Here is a 12,456-nt window from a genome sequence, read left to right on the forward strand (position 1 = left end):
CTTGCCAGAACTCCTCAAGGATAGGTAGCAACCCAGTCACAACATAGGTGATCCCAAATTTATTTGGAAATTCTACTTTTATGATCTCTCCCAATGAAGAACCACAAGCCGATTTCATGATTATCTAATGACTAGAATGGAAAGCAAAGTGAGCACCAATGCTGAACAAACTGACATGCCAGTTTAATCAATAACAAGAAAATGTAATGAGCTAATCAGTGAGGTGGCAAAACTTGATTACATGATCATACTGAATAAATCCACTGACTTCTGGTTTTGGCAAAGGCGCTGTTATTGTTCTTTCAAGCACTTAAGAACAGGATCAGTGATGCATTAAACTTTTCAGCCCAAAGGATGACTTAACTGCTTCAGGAAAAGAACCAGTAAGTATAACATCAGAGTTCAAGAGATGGGTATAAGCACTAATACTGGGTCCCAAAAATTACACAGCAGAACTAAATACAGTTCTTTGCCAGAGTTCATATATCAAGCAGTAAGTGTCACTACTGCTTCCTCTATCCCTGGCAGCTATAAAAGACCACTCCTGGTCAATGATGCCAACATGTCTTATAATATGGGAGCTAAAAGTGGGAATAAAGTTTGAAGAGAAAGAGGAAAACAAGATTATGAGTCATCAATCTTCTTTATCAGTTCAAACTCATCTTTTCCCCTGCTCCTGATAATTACCTTTCCCAGAAGGTAATTCTTAGCCTCGAAATATCCAATCTTTTGGATATTCTTCCACTCATCTTCTCTTTTTTCCTTCATTCCAAGGTTTCCTATTTCTAGCTATCTTTCAGAATTTTCATGTAGGAACCACATCATCACCAGAAAGGAAGCAAGGAAAAGAAGTGGAAGTTTCACAGGTAATTCAGCATAAATTACAAATTAATCATGTCATTTGGAACAATGCTGCTTCCCTTGCAGAACAAATCTAACCAATGTTCGAAGTCATAATCTATCTTTTCTCTAAAACAACATTAAAGGAATAAAAACTGGCAAATCTCACCTGATGCTTCATGTAATGATGCATATAGGGTGTTGCAATTTTAATAACTTTGAGGCAAAACGGACATAGCAAGTTCTTAGTGTTTTCATGGGATGTTCTAAAATGAGTTTCTACATCAGAAAATGATGATGATCTATAATTGCAAACCTACAAAAAAAGAGATTTAGTTTAACTTGAAAACTTGTAATGATATCCAATTTCAAAGTTAAGAATGATAGGTCACTTGTTCAGAAGAATATTTTGTACTATTAATTCAGCTCTGATGCCTACGCAACCAAGAATTCCATTAATGCAAACATCGAAAGATAATCTTTGAGACAGAAGCGTCATTACCTTTCAAAGCTTAAGGATACTTCCCCAAATATAACTACATTCCCTTATTTTTATCAGATATTTTTACCTGTCACCCCCAATCTTGACTTGAGTTTTCAAACTCTGACACCTCTGGTACTATAAAGTTCTTCTGCTATATAAAATAGCATCTTCCTTTAGATTATAAATGGCCTCCAGGCTATGGAAGTGACAATTTATTTTTATCTTACTTTCTCATTCCTCCAAATTCTGGAAAAATACTAGTCCGAAAGCATTTGGTAGGGTTCTCTGAAGTAAAAGCATTTTATATTTCCCTTGTATGCCTACATTCTTCCTTACAGGGTAAGATAAGTTCATGTTTGTCTTTCTGCCACAGGGCTTTTCTTTGTCTAGTACAGGAGTGGGCAAACAATGGCCTATGGGCCAATTCCAACTGTCTGCTGACCCTACATAACAATGTATGAGTTATGCCAAGGGACTTCCTCCTAATAAATTATTTACAGAAGATACTTTAATTTTAGCAACCAATTTTATCGAAATGGTTAGAAAAATAAAATATATTTCATGACGTGAAAATTATATGAAATTCAAATTTCAGTGTCCATAAATAAAGTTATATTGAAACACAGTCATACCCATTCATCCACTTATTGTCTATGGCTGCCTGTGTGCTACAATGGCAGAGTTGATTAGTTGCAACGGAGACCTATGATCCTCAAAGGCTGAATACTTACTATCTTGCCCTTTATATAAAAAATTTGCTGATGCCTGGCCTAATAGGTTTAAATCTTGTAACCAAAACAAGAGATAATAAACAAACCAAACAAACACGATGTATACAATAAAATATGTGTATACCTGGCAAATATATGGCATTTCACCAGGTTTATGATTGTCCTTCATATGTTGTAAAAGAATATGCTCTGTTTCAAATGATAATTCACATATTTTGCAAATGGCTGAAAGTGGGGGAAAAAAGACATTACACCATTTTAAGATATATATATACACAGAAGTATTCAATCATTATGTTGTACACCTGAAACTAATACAATGTTATACGTCAATTACACTTCAATTTTCTTAAAAAGTATCCTATCGAGGCAAATAAACAAAATCAGATATATACATATATAATTCATTTTGTACATCTATATCAACAACAACAATAATAACAGTAGTAGTATTGGTGGTGGTGGTAGTGGTGAACAGTGCCATAGTTGTTAACTGTGTGCCATGCACAGTTCTAAGGACTTTACTTACATTAACTCACTCAGTTCCCATCAAAACATTATGAAGCAGGTATTTTTATTATCCCCATTATTCAAATATTAAGTGACCTGTCTGAGATCACATTAAGATCACATATTAAGAGGCAGAGCTTGGATGTGAACCCAAGCTGTCTTGCTCCAAAATCTGTGATTTTAACTACCGTTGTATTTACTTTTCTTATTCAAGTTTAAAAGAAGGGCACTGATTTCATATTTGAAAACTATTATCTGAGGCTTCTAATTTAGTCCCCCACATGTAATGCACAGGTTATTTACCATAGTGAATTACTTACAAGAGGGACTTTAATTTCAGTAACTAATTTTATTTAACACTTTATATAAGTTAAAAATTAACTTTTTCAACTTTACTCTCAAATTTCAAAGACATCTTCTTATTTTTCTAACACACTTGTTCAGAGTTCAATAACAAACTTTTCTCAGAGTTTACATTGTTAAAATCAAAATACTCAATACTTAAATGAAATTGTAACTTACTAGAAAATTCATGGGGTGTGTGTGTACTTTCGATGTGACACTGCAGTTGAAATGGTGTGGGAAACTGACGGTAGCAGTGCTGGCAGGTGGTGTGGTTTTCCCAGCTTTCACTGCTCTGCTTCTCAAGTTCCAAATGATGTTTCATGTGGTTCATAAACCTATAAATGATTGTCAACAGGTGCAAAAATTCAGATTTAAAAACAAAAATCTCACAAATAAGTACTTGAATCTAAATCTTAAAATTAGAGATATGATTACTGAAAATAAAATCTCAAAAGTCCTAAAGTCCTCTAGAAAAGTGTGCACTTTAAATAATCACTTTTATTAAGTAACTAAGTCAACATCTTTTCATCCTTGTTTTAAAATAAATAGTTATTATGAATTTGAAATATCACTAATTTGCTCTCTTGATCATTTCAGATTATTAAAATTTTTTTAAAGATAAAACAGCAGGTTTCTTCTCCATACAAGAAATACTACTTACATTTTTAAATAAAATACTGAAAGGAAGGAAACTCTACCACCAAAAGCAGCTACAGAGTCATGAGAGAAATCTCTTAAGCTATGAAGATATACATTAAATTCTAGCTGCTTAAAAGACAAATTATTGGTATTTTTACTTGTGTCTTGGTTTCTAAATGCATGTAATAGCAATTTTAATGCCTACAATTACAAGAACCTTTTGTCTTATTTAATGATACTGGTTTACTGTTAGCAAAGACTGTTCATTTTAACTTGCAGACTGTGCCCTTTGTAGGCAACGTCCATTTTTCAGTTTTACATTCTGCTATTTCAGCTTCCCTAAAAAGGCTTCTTATGAGCAGGAACTATGACCTTCCACAACAGAGAGTGCAATATAAATGGGAATGCCTATTTAAAAGAGCTTACTGAAGCTTTTTGCTGAATTTGAAAGTAAAGTTATTCAATCAAAATAACAATTTTTAGACGGGGTCAACTATTAACAATTACTCACTTTGAGTCACTACAGGAAATAATGTTGAAATTAAGTGATAATATCATCAATCTGGAAAGCAATCATCATAAAGGTTATAACATTTATTTTTTTTCACACCTCACATAACGCTACTCTTTAGTACAGGTTATGGTACACTTTGAAATATCTTTTAGACTTCCTTTGGTTTTTACACCAGCTCTACAAACACCTATAGGAAATCCTAGTCTTGGCTAAATATTTAGATATAGAGAAAATGTCATGAGCCATTAAACGCTCAGCTTACGACTTTCAGCAATTAAAATGTATCTAAATAAAATAATTTCTTAACTAGCAAGCTTTCTCTCAATTATTATATGGGCCCCCATCAGGAGCTCATACTACTTAAACCAACAGATGGAAATGAGGGAAACAAAAAAAGCAAACATCTAGCAAGGATATTCACAGAATAAAATAAACCTGTTTTGGGTGACACTCAATGTAGGGGAAAAAACACCATATGCTGACAAGGCAGAGAACAGAAATCTACAGCTATCAGCTTCTTACCATTCTCTACAAATATCAATTTACCCTCCCAGTTTTTACTACCAAGGTAAAATATTACTTAACATATTGAACTTCTTTGGTTATAAATTGTTTTCTATTAAGGTTACATTTACTAAACAATCAGTATTTCAAAAAAAGCTCAATTCCTGGATGTTACCAGGTGCTGCTTGCTTAAAATTTCTAGATATTAGGACACTCTAGAAATATGTAACTAGTATTCTGAAACAATAACAAAAAAAAGAAAATTTTTACTTTCATATGTTTAATATTAATGTGTTAATCTCAAAGGAAAATAAAAAAAACTACTGCTGAAATAAATTCTAATATCATATATATATAACATTTAAGAATAACAAAGAACTAAGCAGGGGAGCCATATTTCTATGCACTTTACTATATTAACATGATTTTTCTCGTGTATTTTACTATTAAAATGGTAAAAATGTGAAAATAGGGGAAAGAGTTCTATTGTAATATTGTTTCAGTGTTATATCTCGAAGTACAATATTCCTTCTGTTAAGCTACTGGGACCATTAGCTATTGATGGCTGTTAAAACTTGATGAAAGGAGATAAATGTGAAAACTTATATGAAATAATATACGTAAAAGAATTTTTAAAACTATAAAGCACTACCATAAAAAAATAATTATTATAGGAGTTTATCGCAGTGTATTTCAGGGTTTTTCTATATGCTTTTTCTTGGACCCAAGAACTCACAGGAAAATAAAATAAATGCTGGGTCTACAAGTAAACTATAGGTACCTAAGAATGCTAATTACAAATAATAGTCACCAAGGGTAAATATAAAAAGTTACGCATACGTATGTTTGTACACACACACATGCCTCAACTGATGGAAGTACACTGACATCTGCAACTTACTTTGAAATGCATAAAAAACCCCAGATAGTTTGAAGGAAGGATGAATAGCTATATGATGAAGCAAGTACAGTTAAATGTTAATGATAGAATCAAGATGATGAGTATACAAGTGTCCATTACAAAATATTTTTAAATTTGTTGAATGTTGAAAATCTTTATAATAAAATGATGGTAAAAAACCTTACCAAATATAAATGTCAAGCTATGTAACCAATAAAAATATCAATCAATATGTCTTCTCATTTTATTCTTGTAACTAACTCTTTTATGGGATTTGAGCATTAAACAAGATTAGTATATAAGAGGTCAAACTGGACAAAACATAAATAAGTGGTTCTTCTTGTGGTGTGAAAAAAAATAAAATTCAAAAGCAGCTAAATATGAAAATTATCTCATGAAAATTCCTAGATCACTGACAATATAGGTAAAAGAAGTTAATTTTGTTTTATTTGAAATAAAGTTTGTCCTTTCTTAAGTTATTTTAAAGAAATACAACTAACTGGATCCAAGAGTCAACTCTAAAATATAAGAAAGGACAAAAGCTTTTTAACAAGAGAATATGTCTTCATTCTTAGTGCAAAGTGTTAAAATCTCTTATCTAGAATAACGTTTAAAAATGCAAGATAAAGATACAACATTTATATCTGTAGCATTCCAATTTTCAAGTAGAAATAAAAATAAATGCTAACATACCTGATATTATTTTTAAGAATTTTCAAGCAACTGAAGCATTTAAAGGTTGTGTAAGTCTTCTGTTCTTCCTGGACATCTCCTTCATGTTTTCCATAATAAAAGTCATTAACTAACATGATCAGTTTTCCTTTTTCTGAATCAACAGTCTTACTTTTATTTGCTGTACTTGAAAATTCTGTTTTAGCCAGTCCCAAAAAGTTATTTATCATGTCTGGACAACAGTACTGAAAGAGAAAAAACAGAAGTCTTATTTATCTCTTAAAACAATCAGAAACCAAAAATACGGTTCTTTGTTTACAACTAAGGTCAGACCATGTAAAACTATGCTTGGCGATATATCTGGAAAAATATTCACCAAAAGCTTGTGGTGCGTATACGTACTCTCAAAATCTCAAACAATAAACATCTATTATCTTAATTTAAAAAAAATTTTTTAAAGAAAGAAAAGAAAAACATTAAAACCAAGACTCGACTATTGATCTAACAGTCTTTTCCTTATAATTTCTTTTCAGATGTAAATATTTAACAACATTTAAATTAAAACTAAACATTGTTCATATCCATGCCATGACAGAGTACAGAATGGAAATGTAGTTTTACATGCTATAATGTATATGTTTAACTATATATATACTAAATATCATAATATCTGGTTGGAACTGGATATTGAGCACAGCTAACCTGCCATTCCTTAGACTCAAGGTGCTAAAAAATGCATAGGGAAAAAATAAAGAACCATCGGTCATGTCTTGAAAGCTTCAACAGTTACATCTTGAAATCTAGAATGCTTATATATTTGACGGGGAAATTTAGTTCCTCATCTGGAAAATCAAGATGTCATATAAACTGGTTCCAATATGAAACACTTTCATACATGAGCTTTTTTTTTCCAACAAGATAATTAATTTATTGTACATAATTTTCAGTTTTAGAATTTCTCTAAGGCAGTTTTACTCAGAGCGCTATCCAAGGAAGACCTGCATTAGAAAAGTCTAGAGGTAGAGCCCAGAAATCTATATTTTTTAACAAGGCACCTACGTAATTCTTTTACAACATAAACCAACTGACTTAAACTCTTCCTAAACATGTTAGCTCATAAATTAGTAGCATCATAAGAAAGTCTGAAAATCTAAACACAACTCTATTCCATTTCTAAGAATAACAAAATCCACTTCCTCTCCTGCCATACTGAAATGTTACATTATTGGTGAAACTTTCTGTGTCACATGAGAAGCTGGACTTTTGATGCAAGACAGACCTATAATATTTCCTTCGATTGCACTTATTTTGTTCACTTGTCAATTCTGAAACCTACAGAGGAAAAGAACACACACAAAAAATCTGAAATAGATCCAAAAGAGAGGAGAAAAAAATACTAAATAAAATGAACTGACAAAAAAGTGACATAATTTATGCTTAGGAGTTAAGGTTGCACCCATAAGCTTAATTAGGATAAGGGTATTAATTCTCTAAGACAACATGACCCTCTGTAGTCTACCACTCTGAATAAACACAACTGAAATGAAACCACAATAAAAAGAGGGAAATGAGAAAGGTTTTGCTACCTATGTTTCTAGATTCTTCTTGAGACACATAATATTTAAGAGCTCAAACTTAAGAAAGTCACACTGGGGTTTCCCTGGTGGCACAGTGGTTAAGAATCCACCTGCCAATGCAGGGAACATGGGTTCGAGCCCTGGTCTGGGAAGATCCCACATGCCACGGAGCAACTAAGCCCATGCACCACAACTAGTGAGCCTGCAATCTAGAGCCTGCGAGCCACAACTACTGAAGCCCGTGCACCTAGAGCCCGTGCTCTGCAACAGAAGAAGCCACTGCAATGAGAAGCCCACGCACTGCAACAAAGAGTAGCCCCCACTCGCTGCAATTAGAGAAAGCCTGCTTGCAGCAACGAAGACCCAACACAGCCAAAAATAAATAAATAAAATTTATTAAAAAAAAAAAGTCGCACTGTTACAAAGGACTTTAGAAAGCTAAAGTCTAAAAATGTTGTTTTTGACTTTAAGGACAAATGGAGAAAAGGATGAGTCAGAGTAAACTCACCAACACTATTAGAAAAATGATTTAATATATGTCTTACTACAAATGATGTGTATCAGTAACATCATTTTGATAGACAAAATTCCTCATCTTGGGCTTCCCTGGTGGCGCAGTGGTTGAGAGTCTGCCTGCCGATGTAGGGGACATGGGTTTGTGCCCCGGTCCGGGAAGATCCCACATGCCGCGGAGCGGCTGGGCCCGTGAGCCATGGCCGCTGAGCCTGCGCGGCCCGAGCCTGTGCCCCGCAACGGGAGAGGCCACAACAGTGAAAGAGGCCCGCGTACCGCAAAAAAAAAAAAAAAAAAAAAAAAAAAAAATTCTTCATCTTATCTTTAGTTTTACTATAGGGATGATCTCAAACATCAATTGGAAAAAATTATAATGCACAAAATTACGTAATACAGAATAGTCTCACTAATTAGAAATGTGGAAAATCTTATATACTCAAACATTAAATCTGGCTTTCAGACTGTATGAGTTACTCTGAGTCATATTTGAGAATTGATTCTCTTCTGAAATCTATAAAATAATCTATGTAATCTACAGTAGAGTGTGCTGCAAGGTTTATATTCTCCAGAAATGTCTAATTTAGTACATCTATAAACGTTTGTTACCCTAAATACTCATAAATGCATTATAGACGATAAATTGTTTGCTGTTCTTCCAGTTTCTTTTTTGTTCTACAGAAAAGATAGGACCAGATTTTAAAAATAAACATGTAAATCTCATTCACAATATCCTTTAAACAATGTTTCATATTCCTATAAAATAGCTGAATGATAAACCACTGACAACCAAGAATGGATGAGGTGCACTGAAGAAGGTTGGGGGATTTAGTAATTGAGAAGACAGTTATCTTACAGAAAATATCCAAAAGGCAAGAAAGTAAGTTAAGAAATGAGAACTAGGCTTAGATTTAAAGTTTTATGGTAAGACAGAACAAGTGATGGATGGCACGGCTGAGCTATGGCCCAACACTAACTGGTCACCTTTTATTCAGCCCTAGTACCCTTTTGGTTCTAGCCCTTCACTGTAACCCCAGGTTCATCCCTCATTTCCTGGGTTAGTCATTCTGCAAATATTAAACACTTTAATGCCATATACTATAATTTGACAAACAGTAGATAACATCTAAACACCATTCTAATCTTTACTCCTCCCAATAGATATACCATGTTCTGTTGCTTTGTTAGTACCTAAAAATTTAGATGGGATTTCCAGAGCAAAGAAGGGGTACCATTTTTAAATAGTAAAAAAAACCTTCCCATATGGTCATCCTACATAAGTCAACATTTTTCCCTTCTCCTTGTGAGATCCATCCAAAAAACCACAACAACCAAATTCCAAAAATTTAATTTTCATTAAAACTCAAAGTCAGAATCCACAGACTCCACAACATATGAAAGCACTACCAAAAGCAGCCAGATCAGGCAGAAGACAGGCAGCTGGAAGCCGACCAGAGAAGTCAAAAGAACTCAATGTTAACAGACCTTAGAAAGTGTCAGGAAAACATATATTCTAAGGTGAAATACACATCATGAAGTGCAAATCTATGTTCTTTGTTTGCAAAACCAAGTGTAGGAGCTGGAGCAAGAAGGATGGCAGAAATTCCTCAAACCTCGTTCAGTACAGAGAAACAGAAAAGGAATGCTACATATAAAATCAGACACACAAGTTACACTTACAGGAAGAAGTTGTATAAACCAGCTAATAGGCTGTGAGATTATCCTGGCAACCTATGCTTCCCAAAAGGAGCTTTGTACAAAACAACTAACCCAAGAAAATCTAACTTGTTCAATATGATAGGAACTTACATCTAAACAAAAATACTTTAAGATAAACTGAGGAAGTGTAAAATTCTCACAAAAACACCTTAGAGCAGATGCAGATGAAAATAGGGGCCAAAATTTTTGCCATAAATTTAAAAAAACTTAATGAAGCAACTGTGTCTATTCAGAAAACCAAAAAGCAAGAAGAGATGGCAAGACATAAAGAGTGGCAAAATCAAGAGTAAAAGTAGAGAAAAAAAATAAAACCAGATAGCTAAACACAAATTAGAAAAGTACACAGGTGAACAGATGTTGGAAAATAAAATAAATTAGAAAAGCTTAGTAAATTAAAAGAAAGAGGGAAGGGGAGGGGAGAGGAGAGGAGAGAAGAAGGAAGAGAGAAAGAATTAAAAGGATTAGGAAGAAAATCACAAATATGCCAAAGGACATTGAACAAATGAACAAATGAGTACTGGACAACACCCAGCCCCCCAAATAACAAAACAATTGTATGGAATTTAAAGATACAAATCAAGAAAACTGCACTAAAATAAAGGAAGACACAAATTTACAAGCTGAAAGAACATGCTGTATGTCAGAGAAGATTGATCCAAAATTCTCAACATGAAGTCACTGTAGAATTATCAGTCTTTCAAAATAAAGAATCCTCTGGACAGCCAGGCAAAAAGAACAAATCATTTATAAAGGGCAAAATAATTCAAACTTATCCCAAATTCTTAACAACAACATTAGATATTGTAAAACAAAAGCAACATTAGATATTGTAAACATTAGATATTGTAAAACAAAAGCAACACCAGATATAAAGTGGGATCCAACTTTATATCTGGCCAAACTGTCTTTCATGAATGGACTATAGTCAAACTGTTTTGAACATGAAAGAACTCAAAGAATACTGTTCTCAGGCCCTTCCTCAGGAAATTACTATGGGATGAACTTTAGTCAAACAAGAGATAACCAAAGGAACCATAACAAAAAGACTGGTGATGAGCACTGAATATATTTACTGTGGAAAAGGATTAAAACAAATACGGATATAAGGTTAAGAAAACTGAATGAAAATGTCATATGCCCTGACAATGGAAAAATGATACAACCAACAAATAAAAACTAAAAGGAGGTAAAAGGACAATAAATATGAGGTAAAGAGAGTTCATAGATTGCTTTACATATGGTAGCAGTATATCAAGGAATATAATTTAGAGCTACCAAATAAAGAAGTGCAGGTATGAGCATTTTCAATAGTACAAAGAAATAGTACACTCAAAGATAATATTGACTAAAATCAGTAGGAGAGGAGAAGGTAAGCATGGGGTTAAGAATAGGAAATTTAATGCTACTTTAATCAATTTTAATAGCAGAGAATAGCCAAAGGAATAGAAGACTACTGGAATTATATTAACATTAAAATTAGAAGGATAAAAAGGAAAACAAAAATACAACTTCCCTAAAAACCCAAATTACATACATGTAAAGCAACAACATAGTAAAAGAAAGAAAGAGAGAGAGAGAGAGAGAGAGAGGAAGAAAAGAGTTAGCAAAAAATTGTGACAGAACCAAGATCAAATAAACCTATCACATCTATGAAAATAAGTAAATTTAACTCAACTACTGAAACAAAAAAGATTTTCATTATAGGATCACAACTTTCTGCTTAAAGCAAGAGGCATACTTAAAACAAAGCCACTCAAAAGGGTTGAAAATAAAAGGATAAACGAAGAATACACTATATACAAATAGAAACCAGAAGAAAACAAGGGGTGAGCCTAAAAGTCATTAAACTTTAAAACAAAAAAGGACATTTTATAAAAATGCTAAAGGATGCATTCACAATACAGTTATAAAAGAGATTCATCTGTATCACAAATAATAGCAACAATCTTAAAACAGAATTGCAATAAAGCAAAAAAATATATTGGTGGTGAAAGATGTGGATTGAGATGTGGTATTTCTCAATCCATGACAGAGCAAGTAAACAAAAAAATAAGTTATAGAAATCTAAATAATGTAATTAATAAGCTAGATCTGGTTGATAAATATCAAATTCCCTAAAAAGAAATAATGTACCTATCTTCAAGTTAAATAGCCCATACACTTGTCAAAAGGGGAATAATAATAAGTATTTGGGAGAACTTGAGCTTTTTACCATTAAGTTTGAATACCAGTTATGCCAATTAACTGGCTATAAAACAATGAGAAAAATGTCTATCTCAAAGAATTTTCTAAGGATTAAATGAAATATGTATTTAAAGCTTAGTAGTCTCACATGGTCTCAGGTAAGTATATTGTTGTTATTACTGTAGCATATTTGAATTATGTTTTAGGTATTCTTCATTGAAAGAAAACATTATTTCTGTGGTACAGTCATCTACTTATCTATAATAAAAGCAAAAAAATCGTTTACAAATAATATAAAAATCTTATTTTTTTCAAAATAGAAATTA

General features: G+C 32.8%; 1 protein-coding gene across 9 annotated transcripts in view; it reads right to left on the bottom strand.

Annotated features, from left to right (window-relative positions):
* The window catches only part of ZNF280D (zinc finger protein 280D), a 156,625-nt gene that overhangs the window by 64,799 nt on the left and 79,370 nt on the right, over nucleotides 1-12,456 (bottom strand). For 8 of the 9 annotated variants that reach the window (XR_014326447.1, XM_082846426.1, XM_082846421.1 and 5 more), the window contains 5 exons: nucleotides 6,162-6,385; nucleotides 4,061-4,111; nucleotides 3,088-3,245; nucleotides 2,180-2,280; nucleotides 1,010-1,156 (listed from right to left, as the gene is read on the bottom strand). Coding sequence is in view for 8 of the 9 variants with exons in the window: in XM_082846426.1 (XP_082702552.1) it covers nucleotides 1,010-1,156; nucleotides 2,180-2,280; nucleotides 3,088-3,245; nucleotides 4,061-4,111; nucleotides 6,162-6,385 (681 nt within the window). In the remaining variant the exon portion in view is untranslated. The remainder of the gene's footprint in view (nucleotides 1-1,009; nucleotides 1,157-2,179; nucleotides 2,281-3,087; nucleotides 3,246-4,060; nucleotides 4,112-6,161; nucleotides 6,386-12,456) is intronic. The other variant, XM_082846422.1, reaches the window with a different exon arrangement.

The sequence above is a fragment of the Leucopleurus acutus genome (assembly GCF_964270905.1).
Source record: "Leucopleurus acutus genome assembly, chromosome: 1".
NCBI lineage: Eukaryota > Metazoa > Chordata > Mammalia > Artiodactyla > Delphinidae > Leucopleurus > Leucopleurus acutus.